General features: G+C 39.9%; 1 protein-coding gene across 7 annotated transcripts in view; it reads left to right on the top strand.

Annotated features, from left to right (window-relative positions):
* Positions 1-18304, top strand: part of NCOR1 (nuclear receptor corepressor 1) — a 55730-nt gene that overhangs the window by 25720 nt on the left and 11706 nt on the right. For 4 of the 7 annotated variants that reach the window (XM_086859640.1, XM_086859642.1, XM_086859645.1 and 1 more), the window contains 20 exons: positions 395-449; positions 690-791; positions 5211-5341; positions 5825-6042; positions 7687-7749; positions 8077-8216; positions 8927-9053; positions 9701-10256; positions 10926-11055; positions 11361-11556; positions 12125-12295; positions 12476-12636; positions 13010-13130; positions 13234-13335; positions 13801-13898; positions 14669-14837; positions 15272-15412; positions 16719-16802; positions 17284-17540; positions 17646-18006. In XM_086859640.1, the coding sequence (XP_086715766.1) occupies positions 395-449; positions 690-791; positions 5211-5341; positions 5825-6042; positions 7687-7749; positions 8077-8216; positions 8927-9053; positions 9701-10256; positions 10926-11055; positions 11361-11556; positions 12125-12295; positions 12476-12636; positions 13010-13130; positions 13234-13335; positions 13801-13898; positions 14669-14837; positions 15272-15412; positions 16719-16802; positions 17284-17540; positions 17646-18006 (3383 nt within the window). The remainder of the gene's footprint in view (positions 1-394; positions 450-689; positions 792-5210; positions 5342-5824; positions 6043-7686; positions 7750-8076; positions 8217-8926; positions 9054-9700; positions 10257-10925; positions 11056-11360; positions 11557-12124; positions 12296-12475; positions 12637-13009; positions 13131-13233; positions 13336-13800; positions 13899-14668; positions 14838-15271; positions 15413-16718; positions 16803-17283; positions 17541-17645; positions 18007-18304) is intronic. The other 3 variants (XM_086859639.1, XM_086859643.1, XM_086859644.1) reach the window with 1 other exon arrangement.

Raw genomic sequence — 18304 nt, 5'->3', positions numbered from 1 at the left:
GCCCAACCCTATAGAGTTAAATCAGGAATGCAGAAGCTTTTGTGCCGTAATATTTGATAATGTTCTTAGTTGGCTGTAATAAATATTGCAAAAAGTTTTAGACTTAATTTTCATCTGAGTATGTTCACATGCATTTAGTCCTTAATACAATATTTTCTCAAAAGTACTTTTGCTCTGTGCTAAGATCAAAAGGAGATGTGTAGATAAGGAATTTCATTCTGTCATTTTAAGTGCTCAGTTGTAAATTTGCTCAGTCTGAAAACTGGGCTTTTTAGGCTAATTTCACTTGTGTAAATGAAGGGCTTACTGATGGAACAGATTGTTTGTAAGATTGTTTTGCTTGTTTGATCATGGATTATGTTATTAAACTGAAATAATTTCTGATTTATAAAAGGTTTGTCCAACATCCCAAGAACTTTGGTCTAATTGCTTCCTACTTGGAACGAAAGGTAAGATGTTTTTTAATATAAATAAAGCTTAGGGTGGGATCCCTAACTTTCCAATATCATAATAAATAGAAGCTGGTTTATTTTAGTATTTTTAATTTTTATATAAATTTTTTAAAAATTATTTTAAAATAAGAACTATTTAAAACTTCAGTACTTTTAATAGTCTGGAAAAATTTAAAAAATCAAATCTTCTCTTTTCATGAGGAGTAAACTCTACTTTTTCCTGCTTTTTCACTTTAGAATGTTCCCGACTGTGTATTATATTATTATTTGACCAAGAAAAATGAAAATTATAAAGCCCTTGTGCGAAGGAATTATGGCAAACGCAGAGGGAGAAACCAGGTACATTGAATTTATTAATCTCTTGGGTATTGTTATTTTATTGCTTCATGTTTACAACTGTTTCATTATGTGAGATAGCAATGTATTAGAAGTATGTGGTGAAAATAATTATTTTTCCTTTATTGTATTGTTGCCCTTTTAAAATCTTGACCTCAAGGGTGTTATTGGTTGGTTTGGTTTTAATTCTCTGAAATATCTTCTTCTTTTGCACATTTCTTACTTGTTTTAATATGGTAATTCATTTTCTTTGGGGACTCTGCCACAGACATTGAGGTTGAATCCATCATTAAATCCTATGTTGGAGCCAAGAGAAATTAGGTTTAGCATATGACTTGCAGTGGAAAATGTATAATCAGTTCATAATGTCAGTGTTTGTCAAAAAGCAGAAATTAATAGTGATCTTTATTTGGTGGTCAGGCTCAAAGTCCAAGTGCAACTTTAGAGCCAGAAGAAGGAGACCAATTTAATGCATGTGAATTAAAAATCCTCCTGATTCAGGAAGTGTTCCTTTGGAAGTCTTTGGAGAGGAAAAGAACAGCATTTTATAAATGCATTTGCTAGGCTAGCTGGGTTAATGTGGGTATTGGAAAACAAAATAACCCTGAAACTTTGGCACTGCACAAATTTGCTCTGCAGACCAGTAAATGCAGTAAATATTGCACTGAAATACACAAATAGTGAGTGTTTTCTAGGAGTCCCAGTAAATGTATATTTTTAATATGAAATCGTTGCAAACAGCTTCAACTGAGGAGTGGATCGCTTTCAGTAGAAACAGCCGTGGGGTTGTGCCTGTGTGGTGCTGTTATATTTAAACCTTTGGAATTACTGGCTGGTGTCCTACCAGAAGAGTCCTGTTATGGGAGAGCACCTTCTCTGTATCCCAAAAATGATGGATTGCTTAGAATTATGTCGTTGTCATTGTGCACAGGATTTCACAGAGCATCTGCTCTGATGGGAGAAATTACTGGAAGTAACCTGTATTTTGACAGGACTTCTATTAGAGTTTTTAAGCCTAAAAATCCTTTTTAATAGGAAGGGTTATTGTTGGAGTAGTGATTGAGGAAGGATTGCAGTTAAAGTCTACATGTGTGGCAAATGAAAAGAAGATGGAAATAAACAGGATTGTCCAAATGTGGACAATCACTGTGGACACTTAACAGGGGGAGTGCTGCCATTTGTAGTGGCTCAGTTTCTTGTGCCATTATAAAATGAGGTTGGTGTGATCATGGGAAGTGTCACATGTTGAGTGTCACCCATGCCTTTGCTGGGTGCTGTTCTAAGGGGTGAGGAGATACAAATGGCTCAGCTGTAGTGCAGTGGAACTGGAGATTCTGAGATATTTAGTAAGTGATTACTGTGTATTTAAATGTCTTTTCCATGTTGTTAAACTTCAGAATATTGGAAGTGTTAGAATTCAAAGTTTGGATGGACTTTTCTATCCATAAATAGTTATTTTCCTTGGATAGTGTATATAGAACAGAAAGATTTTAATTCCAGCTTTAGACACTAGGGCATGAATTTGCTTGGTGAGCTCAGTTCAAGGTGCTCTGCCTGACTTTGTACTGCTCCTGTGAGTGCTGATTTATATGTAACTGAATACATCACTTGGAACACTGAAGGTTTGTTCAGCTCAGATTACTTGCTCTTGGAATTGTAGCAGAGTTGTACTCTGTAATTGCTGGTTGTTGATCCACTTTAAGTGCTACAGCAGATCCCTAAACTTTGGGCCACTGCTGGCCAAGCTTAATGTGTGCTCTGTGAAGGATGTGAGAAAGTGCCAGGTTTTTAGCTCTGGAGAGGGCTGAGCTGGACTTGCCAACTCAAGGAAATTCTCTCAGCACTCTAAAAGGGAAATTCTGGAAGTTTAAATTCAGAAGTATTGCAGTTAGCATGTTAATAATAAAGAGCTAATGGTGTCAAAAATCATATTTGTATTTATAAATTTATTAATGATTAATTAGCAACATCTATAACAGCTAGTTAAAAAGAATTTGAGAGGGTTGAACTGCCTGGCTTGCCAGAACTTTTATCTTACAGTTGCAGAAAGCAGCTCACCCCCTTCCCCCTCCTGTGCTCTAGCTTTGTTTGAGGCTGATATTTTTCATATCTCTCAGTAGCAACTTGAAACTTTCTTGCTGATTGGCAAACACAAGTCATGTAAGATTTATGAGGTGCTCCAGGATGGGCTTAGGCTAATAACAGGTGCTTCAGTTTAAACTTTTAATAGTTCATATATTTTTGTAAATTAGAAGGCAAGCAAGTGGAATATTGCAGTGGAGGAGATATTAATCATGGTAAGGACATTGAAGTCCTTCAGAGAATGCAGTGAGCACAGCTTGACTCGGGTTTCAGTGTGGGGGCTTCCACTTGAAAGAAGCTCAGTGCTGGATCAAAGATGTGAAGAGGTGCAAAGCTAATAAAATTCTGACATGTGTTTGTCCTCAAATAAGTCTAGAAAGGGCTTTTTATAAAATGCTGCCTAAACTGTCCCAGAGTGTCACAGAGGCACCTGAACAAATGTGTCTTAAACCAAGGCTTATCAAGTGTAGAGCAAGTCTCTAACATAGAATTGAGAGAAAGTCATGGCTGTATGGTGCTTTAACTTCCCTATCCCTGGAAATGTTGAGGACAGGGCTTGGAGCAACCTGGTCTGGTGGGAAATGCCCCTGCCCATGGCAGTGGGTTTGGAATTGGATGATCTTTAAGGTCCCTTCAAATCCAAACCCTCCTGTGAGTCTATGATTACAGAGAATTCCTTAAATAACTCGTTGAAAGAAGTTTAAGTGAAGTTTTAAATTAATTTGGTGGCCAGCAGTGGTCAGTGCTGGCTGTGTCCCTGCAGTGAGTGTGTCTGCAGCCCGTGGCCAGCAGCAGGTGGGAGGCCAGTGATGTGAGCAGACAGAAATTCACCGCCTGTGTGTGACGGGATCACCTCTGGTGACTCCGGGGAGATTAGAAGGTGCTGTGTGAGAGGGGCAGCACTGCTGCAGGCAGCTTAAGTGGCAGAATGACACAATTTCCTGGAATAAACACGTTGCTGGGTCAGGCAGCCTCTGCTAAGGAGCTCTGGGATGTTGCTGCTAGGGTGGGTTTTGTCCTTTTGAGCCGTGCCCTGAGCTCAAGCCCATCCCCTTGTGTGGACAGTAAAAGTTTCAATCAGCAGATGAATGTGCAGGAACGTCGATGACCGAGGCTTCGACTCCTTTAAGGTTTGTGTTTATACATTGATTATGCAGCTTAAATAAAATTACTGGGTAACAGAGAACCAAGTGATAAGTTGGCCTGGTAAGAACAGGATTTTCAACAACTGTTTTCTAAATACATTAGATGTAAAATAATTTTTTTTTTTTTTTTTTTTAATTCAACTTTAACTCCTTGGTTTCAGGTCAGTCTATCTAGAAAACAGAAAAAAATTATATTAGCATGTCTTTGACATCTTGTTTGAAGGAAGTCTTTGCATAATCAATAACCAGCACCTTAATTGCTAATAATTTGCAGCAAGATGATAGTGGTTAGTGCTTAGAGTTTCTGCTCCAGTTCACATTATTGAAATGTCAAAACCAAGTCAGTTTGTGACTATTTCCAGCCTCAGTTTAGTTAGTGAAACAGTGACACCTGCTGCTGCTGCACTCACAGGGTGGTTGCTTCCTCTGTGAAAGAGGAAAGCCTGTTTTGAGGATTTTTTTCAGTAGATTGTAAAATGCAAGTTCTAGAAGTGCTAGAACAGCAATCTTGTAATTCCCTGTCCTTGTCTTGTTCTCTGTCCTTGTGTTTCCATGAATTGCCAGATGTAGTCTGGGTATCTATTTGAGACAAGCACAGTGTTTATTGTGCTTGTAAAACTCCCATCTCAGTAGAGAAAAGAATTTTTGTTGTTTTTTTTAATAATTCTTTATGTAAAGTCACTGGAAATGTAAGTCTAAAATTCCCAACCCATTTTTTTTTTAACAATTATATTTTTTAAATACTAGTGACAGTTCTGAGGAAGCGACTTGGAGTTGCTGATAACTTTCATGCTACAAGACCTTCTGCTCCCCAGTTGTAAGATCATGTTTCACTATAAAATTCACAAAGTTAAAAATAAAATTTGAGAGGATCAACACCCTCACTACATGGATCAGACCTCCCTAAGCACTTTTAAAACATAGCTGTTCATTTTTAGTGGGACACACAGCAGCCAGTGTGTGATTGTACACAATCACCTCCATGCTCATGCTGCAGACACCTCCTGTACTTACATGGAATTTATAAGATATAAAGCACAGTTTTTCTGTTCTTTTGCTGACCACCATGCAGTGCCTGTAACTTAAAACATTATCAAGTGGGAAGTAAGGCAGCATCAGTTTTTGTGCTGCTCTGAGGGCAAGATGCTGCACCTTTGTGTGATCAAGTTATCATCTAAATCCTATTTCATTTCAGCAGCAGATTGCTCGTCCTTCTCAAGAAGAAAAGGTAGAAGAAAAGGTAGAAGAGGAAAAATCAGACAAATCAGAAAAAAAAGAGGAGGAAAAGAAAGATGAGGAGGAGAAGGATGAGAAGGAGGAATCTAAGTAAGTGTGTATGTGCTGAAATGCGTGAATTCACCCTAGATTGCAGATTTTGGCAAAGATCAGAACAGGATTTGCATTAGCCTGGTAATGAAATCTGGACTGAAAACTTCTTTTGTGTATGAAACAATTTTTTTTGACATACAAATTTCTCTGTCTTGCTGAGCTAATCAGATCAGTGGAAAAAGTAATGGGATTATTATTTTGCACACGTAATAATTTCCAAATCTTATTGGTTTGGGCTTTTCTCATATGTTCTATCACAAATGGAGTGTTCATATTTTCTTTGAAGCTGACAAAATCATGTATCTGTGTTACTGTCTGGCAACTGGAAGTTGTGAGCAATAAGTGAATTCTGTTTCACTAAAGGCATCTTTTGGGAGTTTAGTTTGTGGAGTTTGGTTTTTTTTGTCCCATGAAATATCAGAAATATCTGCTCACGATGGCTGTCTGAATGTGATTGAATTATATTTTACCTGTTCCCAGAGAGAATACCAAAGAAAAGGACAAAACTGAAGTTGCACCAGAGGAAACAGAGGAAAGGGAGCAGGCAGCTCCTCGGGGCCGAAAAACTGCCAACAGCCAAGGTCGGCGTAAGGGCAGAATCACCAGATCAATGACAAATGAAGCTGCACAAGCAAATGCTGCTGCAGCTGCAGCTGCTGAAGAACCACCACCACCTCTGCCACCCCCACCAGAACCTTGTGAGTAGCATTTACAGCACTCCCAGGGATCCAGCTGGTCGTAGGCTCCTCACTGACATGGGGTTGTTTCCAGGCAATCAGTGCACTTCTGTTTTCCTGTTAAATATTCCAGCTTTATTCTTAGCCCTGCTTATAATTTTGTGACTGTGTGGAACTGTTAAACTTCACAAGTGTAACTTCATGAATAGTGCATGTGCAATCAGCTGACTCTTAGGGGAAAAAGGCAGCTCAGCCTTTGTGTGATAACACCATGTCTGCCTGTGCAGGTTCATGGTGGGTCTGCAGTGGTCCAGGTGCCTGTGACACAGATTCACTTACAGCCTGCAGCTCACAGAGGATGCTGTTAAATAATTGGCCTGATATCTGAGTCCTTCAGGGAGTTTCATAAGCTGAAATAGATCTTGGCAAGTTGTTTTTTCTGCATTAGATGGCAAGAGGCTTTTTAAAAATAAAATGTTACTTTCTTGGCTGATATAGTTAAAGAAGACGACATAGTCTCTGAGTGTATTTTGGAAAAGGCTGACCTAATTTGTGCTGATGCAGAAATACCAGAATATCTTGTGGCTGGTAAATAATTATCCAGGATGGCAGGGCAGGTTGTGGTTTTTTTCTTGCAGTGCTCTGCTGTGGCAAAATTTGTTGCTCCTTATGCTTCAGCTGGTTACAGGCAGCTGCTATTCTAGAGCTTGTAATAACTCTTCTGTTACTCAGATGTTCTGCCTATAAAGAAGAGAGTAAGTGGGCACATCATCAGTTCTTGTATAACTGTAAACACCAGAGATTGTGAGAAACATTCTTGCTCCATTGATACAGTGGGGTTTTATAAGCAGTGGGTTTTTTTAAGTCTGAAGAAATAGTGGGTTTTGCTTTTGTTTTGTTTTATTTTTAAACCATTTATGTTGGGCTTTCTAAAAAATTCAAAACAGTTTTTCAATGGATCAGATACTTTATAGTGTCCTACTTTTGTGGTTTGTTATTGGAAGCTGTTGCAGGGTCTTTGTTAAATGCTATGTGTAATGGCAGATTTTATGGAAAGGAAATGGAGGCTGGTGCAGCTCAGTGCTGTTCAGAAATTTAAACAGGATGATACAAAATCCAAAGGAGTGAATGAAAAGCACTTTGCACTGAATCATACTTAGTTTTCTGCTTGCTTTTACTTACTGGGATTTTTTGTTTTCTTTTCTTTTTGTCCATTTATCCAGTTGGAGACTCAGTTAATGCAGGAACAGTAGATTTCTTGACACCCAATAAATAACCATTCCAACAGTGAGACAGCACTGAACTAGCTTAGAGCATGTTGGATTGCTGCTTTTAGTAGCTGATGGTAATTACAGACATTTTAAATAAAGTTTTACTGATAAGTACACCTAAGTTACTTACAAATCTTCCTTGACAGACAATTAATCCAAATTTTGTAGGCAGAATAGTTTTGAACAGTTTTCTCTGCTGAGCTTTTGGTGGCTCCTTCTGTATCTTTGACTTGGTTTAATGGAGATCGACTGCTTCCCTCTGCGGAGAGAGCTTTCCCCAGTGACCTGAGCAAGCCATAATGTAAATAGATTTCTTGACTATGGGATGTATAATTGGTGCCATGATAATGAATCCTGGTCTTTTCTCTGCTCAGTGTCTTTGTTTCTCTTTCAGCTTCTACAGAGCCTGTGGAGACATCCCGCTGGACAGAAGAAGAAATGGAAGTTGCTAAGAAAGGTAAACCTTGTAAAGCCTTTGACTTCCTTCTGGATAGTTACATTTACAAAATTTCAAGGATTTACTGAATCACTGAATATATTTGCTGTGATTTATGCCAACGTATGCTGATTTGAAAATTGCTGTTGGTTTTTTGTAAAAAAAGAGAAAGCAAGCAGTATCAACAGACAAAATAATCGTTGGAAACTTATGTTGACTCTTCATTTGGCTTACTTAGAACTGTTTGAACAGCAGTGATTCTCTGTCTTGCCTTCTCTTGTTCCATTTAATGAGGTTTGGATAGCTGAGTTATTGATCACAGTAAATATTTCTTTTATGTCTGACCAGGTCTAGTGGAACACGGGCGAAACTGGGCAGCGATTGCCAAAATGGTTGGGACGAAAAGTGAAGCTCAATGTAAGAACTTCTACTTCAACTACAAAAGGAGACACAACCTGGACAGTCTCCTCCAACAGCACAAACAGAAGGTGAGTGCTGTGGACGTGGAATATTGTGCAGGGGAAGACTTGGATCTTTCTGAAGTCATCCATCACACTTCACTAAGCATGTTTTGCAATCTCCACTCATTTCCTTTCCTACTTGTTTTTGTGTTGTGACATAAATCTCCTAGAAGGGTGATCACTGACCTGTGACAGTAACCACTTCTTTATTTAAAATGCCATAGAAGGTTTTGTGCTAGGTAAAACATTTGAGCCTGAAGAGTTCTTCAGTGTTTTGAAAGCTAAGTTCCTCACCAGTGCACGAGTAACTGCAGATGTACAACAGCTCCTTGAAACACAACAAGAACTGACCTTACCAAACAGAGCAGGAGATGTGGTAGAAGTCCAGGAACTGAAAGTCTGGGGGCATTGAAAGTAGAATGCTGTATGTTGGAATCCTCTAGGCTGCAGTTCTATCCTGGTCTTTTCTCACTGAGGTGAAGAACATCAGTGTCTGTTTGCTGCAGCTGTTCTGTTGTCCCCCAAACATGCTGTGAGACCGTGGTTTGTTCCCAAATTTGTTTTCAGTCAGGAGCAGCAAAAGTTGGCCTGAAGTTGAAAGAGTGTCCCCTTGTGAATGACTGTGCTAAATAGAGATTATCTGTCCTTCATTTCAACCTTAGATTGGTAAATGAGAATGCAGTAAAAGGCAGTAATTGTGAATTTTCAGTACATTGTTAATGCTGTGTCTTCCTCAGTCTTCACGAAGGCCCCGAGAGGAGCGAGATGTGTCACAGTGTGAGAGTGTGGCTTCAACTGTGTCAGCTCAGGAGGATGAAGATATTGAAGCATCTAATGAAGAGGAGAACCCAGAAGACAGTGAAGGTAACTTTTCTGGGAAGGAAATCCATGTATGCACAGAAGGGAGCCTATGTTTTGTGCTAATTATATGCTCCGAAAGCTGTGCTCTGCTTCATTATGTTGTTGTTGTTCAAATGCTCTTTCAGCTGGATTTTAACAATTTGAATTCATTTGAGGGGGTGCAGCATTTTTAGAATTTAGCAGCCTAAAGATATTTGCTGCTTAGTATTTTGAGATGCTTTGATTATGCTGTCATCTGGGGTGTTGAAACAAGTTGATTCAAATAATGTAACCGTTGGTAGTCTCAGTAAAGTTTCAGACAAGCAAATTCAAGTGGTGTTTTTTTTGTTGTGGTTTTTTTATATATATTTGTTGGTTGTAACTGCTAATTTATAGACACTCAACATCAGTCAATCTTGGCGGGTCTTCTGTGGAGCAAAAGGTAATAGAATTCATAAACAGTGCATAAGAGAAGATGACTAAGTGTTGGGTTTTTAGTAGTTGGTATTTTTTAGTTTCAGTGTTTGTGTAATTCAGCCAATTGTCCATTTCTATAATAAGTCAAACTGAATTGTTTTGCAGCTGGGTTGGTTAAAACTGATGGATCCTTATTGCACCCAGTTTGCCAGATTTCATTTAATGAACCTTCATGGTGAAACATTTTTCCCCAGGTGCTGAAAATAGTTCTGATACAGAAAGTGCTCCATCTCCAACTCCAGCAGAACCTGCTAAACCGACTGAAGAAACTCCATCTGAGCCTGCTGCTCCAAAAGTAACCACTGAGACCCCAGCAGAGCAGGAATCTGCCATTAAATCTGCAACCAGCACATCTCCCTCCTTACCAGCCCAAAGTGTATCAACAGCTGAAACTCAGAACCCCGAGCCACAGGTCAAGGAAGAAATAAACACTGAGGCTGAAGAGCCTATGGAGGTGGACAGTAGAAGCCATTCAGCTGAAGCTAAGCCTGTGATTACTCTTCCAGTTCATACCAAAGTAGAACCTGTAGAGACTGAAATGAGGCTGCCAGAGAATATTCAAGTGAAAATAGAGAGTGATACCAAAGAGAGAGAGGTGGAGAAACCCAAGGAAAAGTCAGAACCAGAGGAAATGGACTACAGCCTGTCCCAGCAAGTTACTACAGCCAGACCAGAATCCCATTCAGATAATGACTCCAGTGCCACCTGCAGTGCTGATGAGGAAGTTGATGGAGAACCTGACAGGCAGGGGTGAGTAGGGCTTTGAATGGACAGTCTTTGAAGCTGTTTCTCTTTTGGGAATGGCTGACACCACTGAGGGTATTTGAAGTCTTTTCAGCGTTCTGTTGGTGCAGTTCCTGTGTCACCCCAGCATGGCACTGGAGCCAGTGTCAGTCAGTGGTTTGTACACAGTGCCAGGGATAGATGTTTAAATGCCAAAAGTATCCAGTCATGGAATGAATGTGGGCTTTGGAAGAGTGCAGGTGATGGTGTTTTTGCGCTCTTCGGCCTCTTCAAACATCTTTCCACAAATGTCTTAGCCCTCCATGTGAAATCATTTTGTTGCAGACTACAGTTTCTTTTCTGTAGTCCTTCCTATCTATTGTGTTTTTCCAAAGCAGTCTCTATAAAGAAGGTTGCATTGATGTAAGTACTGCATACAGAAATTTTTGATGTTGTTGATTCTGAGCTCATATTTGGTATTTTTGTGTATTATGAAAATACAGCAGCATCTGTTGCCTCTTCTACCATATATGCTGTGGGACAAAACACAACATGGTTTTGACTTTTCATTTCTTCGTCCAGTCTGATAAATGTGTTGATTCTTGAAGTTTGAATTTGAGTTGTGGGTGTATATTTTTTAAGATGTGTAATCTTGGTCCTTTTGGTGATATTTTTCCCTTCTGTCTCTTTTTCCAGTATCTTCAGCAGAGAGTCAAAGCCCTCACTATTAAATCCCACTGGGTCAATTCTGGTATCATCCACAATAAAGCAAGGGCAGATGGACCTGCAGCAGCTTCACCACCGAGCAGCTGTCATCCCACCTATGGTATGGGTGGTTTTCAGTGCTGTTTGAAGGAGTGTTCTCCTTTTTATGAAGCCCCCTGTTTAGGGGTCCTAGATTTAGGACCCTTAAATCTAGTCACAACATTAAGCAGGCAAAAAATTGTTAAACAAATAAAGAAAAATATTATTTTCTTTATTATTGTATTTTTCAGGGGGAAAGTAGGTTAAGTATAAAGCCAGTAGCTTAAAACCAGGTGTGGTCCTTCTGAAACACCCAGACTGCAGGGGAGAGTTGGGCTCCACAGCTCCTCCAGGAAGTGCCTGATGTTGTCCCCTCACTGTCCCCAGGTTTCCTGCAGCCCCTGCTCTGTCCCTGTGGGCACCCCAGTGAGTGGTTACGCACTCTACCAGCGGCACATCAAGGCCATGCACGAGTCAGCCCTGCTGGAGGAGCAGCGGCAGCGCCAGGAGCAGCTGGACATGGAATATCGGAGCGCTGTGAGCCCCTGTGGCACCTCCAAGAGCCCCAGTGTGGAGTGGGAAGGTTGGTGTTCCCACACCTGTGCTGGGGTAACCCTGTGCTTTGTGGCTGTGTGTTACTCTGCTGCCTCACTGGAGAGAGACAGTTTAGTGTGATAAGGAACTGATAATGAGCTGCTCCTTGCTGGAAGGAACCTGCTTGCTCTGCTGCACCTACTGTTGAAGAGCTGCCTTGTGGCCCCTTTATATAAAGGCAGAAAACTGGTTTCATTTGGGTCAAACCCAAAAATTAGTTGTTCCTACAGAGAAAGATGCAGCTTGCAGGTGGGAGGAGCAGATGATTCTGTTCTAGGGGAGCCCTTCCAGAAGCTTAAGGTGCAGGTGGGAGTATGTACTCCATCCAGTAAAACATTCATTTTAACTGTGCTCCTACATGGACACTGAGCACTGAAATAGGGCACAAAAGTTTGGTGGAACACATTAATACTTCTTTTTAATTGCACTGTTTGTACCTAATGGGTGTGTCCGGCATTGGAGTAGTCCGTTCGTTAAAACTGTGCTGTGAACTGGACCTTTTGACTCCAGTTTCTAACCCAGGGTTCTTCTCTTTCTGATAATGTCAACCCTTCCAGGAAAACCAGTGGCATATATGCCTTATGCTGAGGTCAAGAGAATAGAACAGGAAGCACAAGTGCAAAATCCAGCCACAAGGTCAGCATCACCCTATAGGTTATCTCCAAGAGAAGTCAATAAAGCCTCTCCCCAGCCTGAGATGAATGCAGCTCGCTACAGTGTCCCTCCAGGTAAAGATTTGGAGGATCATATTATTCTTTAAGCACTCTGTGAGTTGATAGAAGAAAGATAATTTTCTCTCCGTGTGTGTATGTGTGAATAGGTGCTCAGTGTTTTTCTAGCCCAGTGAGGCTGTACTGTGCTATTTCTGCTCACACTGCAGTGTCTAATGTAAAATTTTTCCCCTCAAGTTCTCCAGCCAGCCCCTCACCAGGTGATAACCAATATTCCCGAAGGAGTTCGCCTGCCCACAACCAGACCCACCAGACCACCACCACCACTCATTCCATCCTCCAAAACCAGTGTGCCATCAGAAAAACCTTCCTTCATCATGGGAGGCTCAATCTCACAAGTAAGAGAATTATTATTTGAAAATCTGTCTCTGAAAATCTTCCCCTTTCTCCAATCTTCAACTTCTTGTACTTGGTTATGAAGGCACAGCATTAACCCTTAAGACCTACCTGTACATATCATTCTAAAAGTGCAGGAATTACAGCAGCTTTAGAAATGGAACATTTACTCACATTTAAGGGCATGGATATCCAGTTTAAGTGACCTGTATCTCCAAACTACCAGTGACACTCCGCTGCTCTCTGCTTTGGGACATGGCAGTGGGGCACTGTAGCATTTCCAGATGGGATCATAGTAGTTTTAGCATTCTCCTTTAAAAAGAGATGTGAATCTTCATTCCAGAAACAAGAGTTAACCTCTATTTGTTGTTTCAGGGAACACCTGGCACTTACTTAACATCCCACAGTCAAGCTTCCTATGCCCAAGAAACTGCAAAGCCATCAGTGGGTTCTATATCCCTTGGGCTGCCAAGGCAGCAAGAGTCGGCCAAATCTGGTAAGGAAAGAAAAGCTGACATGTTTTATACAGTCTATTTAATGATCCCTAATTAAAGGAAATTTTAAAACCTCAATCTTTTTCTCTTTCTTCTCCTCAATAGCTTCCCTGCCCTATATCAAACAAGAAGAATTCTCACCCAGAAGCCAGAATTCCCAACCTGAGGGACTCCTGGTCAGGGCACAACATGAAAGTGTGGTGCGAGGTAAAGAAAGTCACACAAATTAAAAAACTCTTGTCAGAGACTGAGAAAACCAAGAGAATTAACTGCTGAAGTGTTAGTTTAAAGTATTCTATGATTATATAAGTATCATAGGATTACAGGGTTCATTTGCTCCCTGCTTTCCAAGGCATGTGTATTTGTAGCTGGCTCCTCCTGTCTGCATGGCTCACTTAAAAATATTTGTCACAAGCCATGCCAATGCTCACTCGAGCAAATCCATCAAAAGAAAATAAATTAACTGCCATGAGTTAATGCTGTAAAATACTATAGTCTGTAAAATGCTATGTTAAAAAAGGAAATAGCATGCCTCAAATGCCTGCTGTTAAATTGAAATTTCCCCTGTATTTTAATGTAAACTAACAGTTCTCAATAGAATTTTTATTTCAAATGGAGTGGATTTTTTTTTTTTATTCTCTTATTTATCAGGATGTCTTTAATTCAAATCAGGTACCACAACAATACAGGAGGGGAGTATAACACGAGGAACTCCAACCAATAAAGTTTCAGTTGAGACCATTCCTTCTTTGAGAGGCTCCATAACTCAGGTATTTTGCTTTTTACTGCTGGGAAGGCTGTAGCAAAACAGCATCTTCAGAGTATCACTGTGAATGTATTTGCATGTCTGAAGAAGTAAATTATTATCACAAGGTGGGAATTGCCTTGAAAAAAGAAGTTTCAATCCAGTCAGATGTTCAAACACCACTGTTGCTGAAGTCAGCATTACCATGATTTCATCTATATATATATGAGCTTTCAAATCTTTTAAATGATACCAGAGCCTTTGGCAACTTTCCTGAAAATTGCGTCACACCTGAGTTCAAATATTCAAAGCAAGTGTAACCAGTCTTGTGCAGATTCTATTTAAATCCAAGAAAGGAAATTCAGGCCTTTTGTCTTATCATTTTTATATGCTGCTGTTTTGGTTGGTTTGGCATCCCTTTGTTACAGCCATTGCCTCAATTCTGCTTTGAGATGAGAAGGGGAGGTTTCGTTGCTTTGGACAGAAATAAAACCTAATGGCACCATGTGATTTATGTTATCTTCCCCCCAAATGGTATTTATAGGTTAAATGTTCCAGGCTGTGAAATACACTGCTAATATTGTTTAACAAGGTAGCAGAAATAACCTTACTCATATTTAGGTTAAGTGTCTATAATAGAGACAGACATTTAAGCCATACTTGATAAATTAGTTGGTTTTATAGACCTAAAAAGTTTTTTGTTGTTGTTTTTTTGTTGTGTTTTCCTTTCACTCCTCCCCATTCTTTAATGACTCAGAGCATGTGAATTTATTGATGTTTTGGGTTTGCACACAGGGTACCCCAGCTTTGTCCCAGTCCGGCATTGCCGCTGATGCGCTGCTGAAGGGAACCATCACCCGGCTGGCTACGGAGGACAGCAGCCCAGAGAAGTGCAGAGAGGAGGCCTCAGCCAAGGGCCATGTCATTTATGAAGGCAAAAGTGGGCATATTCTGTCTTATGATGGTGAGTATTTGTATATTCTACCTGATCTAAGTCAGGTTCTCCTTGGATAATCCATAGCTGAAGTGTTTCTGCTTCCAAGCAGATGTGTGTTTAAAATATAGTTCAACTATTCCTTTGCCATTTATTTCCTATTTGTCATTGAATGTTTGTATTGTGATAGAGTAAATAACCAGGTTTAAAGTGACCTGTACTAAAATAAAAATAAATGTATCATGTAACTTTAAACTTCAGTTGAAATATTGATAAATGAGTAACTTAACAAATAACTTTTTGACAAACTGTAAAGGATCTTTTTAAGATTGATATTTAATGTTACAATATTATACTGAAGTTGTTGTTTAAATATAATGACCTGTCGTGTCATTAATGTAATATTCATGTTTCCTTTTTTTGTTGTCCCGATTTCCTGACCACACTCTTGTACATTTTGGCAGCTATTAAAAATGTCCGTGAAGGAACAAGGAGTCCAAGAACTGCTCATGAAATTGGTTTAAAGAGAACCTATGATACAATGGAAGGAAATATAAAGCAGGGGATGTCACTGAGGGAGTCTCCAGGGTCTGCACCACTGGAAGGTAAAAACAGCTGCTTCCAAGGTGTTTTGTCTTTTATCCATAGATGTAAGAGCATTTAGAGTTATCTTAGGGTACAGACTAACAGAGAAGTTAGGTTTAAATCACACTAATGACCAAATCAATGCAATAATACTGCAGTTAGAGAATGCTGGAAACAGGACTGGAGTAGATTCCAGTTTTATTTTCTGTTTTACCACAACTGCTGCTACTGCAGGTGGCACTTCCTGCTCTCAGCACATCTGACAGATGTCCCTGACTCTCCACAATCCCAGTGGTCCTGTCGAGCTCAAACACTGGGTCACACCAGCACAGCCTCTGCCACACCCTTTAGCTAAATATTGGTATATCACACTGCCCTGACCTTTTGCATTCCTGCAAGAAACCTCTTTGAACTGCAGGATGCTGCTTCAGGGCATCCCTAGTGCTGTGGTGTTTTAATAAACTATAATCAAACAAAGCCTGCAGAGGCCAAGGCAGGTCATTATATAACTCTTCTGATTGTTTTGGAAAAATACAAATGCAAGAAAATGTTTCCTGCCTCAACCATGAAGCCTTGCTCCTCAAAAGCATTTTGTCCCATCTTTGGGTAGCCCTTAGAGGCTATTTTATGGACATGTTCATCAGATGGAACAATGTGAATGTGAGGGTTGTAGGCTGCACACAGAAATTCAGTGTTGCCTCTAAGTTGCTGGTGTATTTGGATCTTTGGGCTCTTTTGGCACCTGAGGAGCTGCTTTGGTACTTTTATGCTTTGTCTCATCAGTGACACATTTTCTGTTGTCAAACTGTGAAAAATTATGAGTGTTTTGAGCACTTAGAATCGTTTAGATTCTTACTGTAGGCACGGTAAATTCATCTCTTCCCTAATGATTCAGTATGAGCTTTGATAATTTGGAGGATGCTGAAGCATATTTTGGATTTTTTTTTTTATTTTGTTCCACTTCCCACCATGAACACCTTTCTTTCTAGGCAAGGAAAGTGGAGTGTGAGAAAAGCAGTGACTGCTTTTGAAGCAAAGGTTAAGCTTAATTATAAAAAACACCTCCTGATTTCTAAATATGTTAAAACTTGCAACTATGCAGTATCACAAATACTTGAACTGAATGATTATTTTTTTAGGACAGGAGGTGTTTATAACATGTTGCTGCAATGCTTGGCATACTGAGACTTGGCCCTCTGGGTACTGCCAGGGTACAGATACCATCTCTCATGTGTAAGAAGGAGGGGGTTTGTTGGTTTGAAGGTTAGATATTTTTTTTTTTTAACACTTGTTTAATTCTCTAAATTACCCTCATTTTAATTTTAGGTTTAATCTGCCGAGCACTGCCTCGGGGTAGCCCACACGCTGAACTAAAGGAGAGAACAGTCTTGTCTGGCTCTATAATGCAAGGTGAGGTATTGCAGGTTTAGAAAGGGGAGTGTTAATTAATCCTCAAAAATCTGAATTTCTGAAACTTAAAGCTCTTACTAACTGTGGGAGCTGTGTTAAAGGTGGAGCTTACTTTATGAAATGTTTTCAGAGCATAAATCAGCAGCTTTTTCATGTGCTGTGTTCAAAGCTAGTCTGTAAACACAGATTTTATTTCATATTGGAAAATAGGCTTTTTAATATCAATACTTGGTAATTAGCTTTTTTTTATGAGCACTAACAACTCTGCATTTATTTATTTTATCTGAAATAACATGGGAAGTTTTCCTTAATATATTGATAAATATTATTTTTTTGTTGATTTTTTCAGACTTTGAGTATCTTACCACAGACTACAGCAAACCAAAGTCTCACTGTTAAATTTAATTAGTTACTCTGCTTACGAAGAAAGAGACTTAGCAGCTATTAATACCAATCATGTGACCCTTTCTTTCTATAAAAGGCACACCAAGAGCAACAGCTGAAAGTTTTGAAGAAGGTTTGAAGTACCCCAAACAGATCAAGAGAGAGTCACCTCCCATCAGGACGTTTGAAGGAGCCATCAGCAAGGGCAAACCCTACGATGGGGTCACCACCATCAAGGAGATGGGTCGCTCCATCCATGAAATCCCAAGGCAGGACCTGTTGAGCCAAGAGAGTCGCAAGACTCCTGAAATGGTGCAGAGCACCAGGCCAATCATAGAAGGCTCCATATCTCAGGTAAACACAGAAAGCACTGTTACACTCACACTGGAGTGAATCAGGTCAGGCTGGGGAGTTTTTTCCACAACATGACCTTAACCTGAACTTCTTCCTCCTCTTCAGGGCACACCCATAAAATATGAAAGCAACTCTGGCCAGTCTGCCATCAAACACAATGTAAAATCTTTAATCACCGGACCAAGCAAGCTGCCCCGAGGAATGCCTCAGCTGGAAATGGTGCCAGAAAACGTGAAGGTGGTGGAACGAGGAAAATACGAAGATGTGAAGACCGGGGATGCCGTGCGGTCCCGTCACACGTCAGTAGTCAGCTCTGGTCCCTCTGTTCTCAGGTCAACTCTTCATGAAACTCCCAAATCACAGCTGAGCCCTGGGATTTATGATGATACAAATGCTCGGAGGACACCTGTGAACTATCAGAGTCCAATGTCCAGGAGTTCACCTATGATGAATAGAGTTAGTGAGGGTATGTCATTCTGGTCCACAGTAAGAGAAAAAGTTTTATTATTTTAATTTTTTATGTACTCCATTATTTATTTTATTCTAGTGGCTTGTCTCAATATGGAAGTTGGCTAGAATGAATTTTAAAAGGCTGTAAGTTATTAATTGAAATAAGAAAATGAAAATATGCCATAATAGAAGAGGGAAGTGGGAAGACAATTCAGTCTCAGTTTACATTTGATTATGGATCACATAGATAGTGGTCCCTAAAAGGATAATGTTTTAAGGGCAGAAGCTATTCCTCATTTAAAAGTGTCTAGATG

Source organism: Cyanistes caeruleus, chromosome 21, assembly GCF_971803275.1.
Source record: "Cyanistes caeruleus chromosome 21, bCyaCae1.hap1.1, whole genome shotgun sequence".
Classification (NCBI taxonomy): Eukaryota; Metazoa; Chordata; class Aves; order Passeriformes; family Paridae; genus Cyanistes; species Cyanistes caeruleus.
Note: the sequence above shows the minus strand (reverse complement) of the source record. Positions and strands in the feature narration are given on the sequence as shown.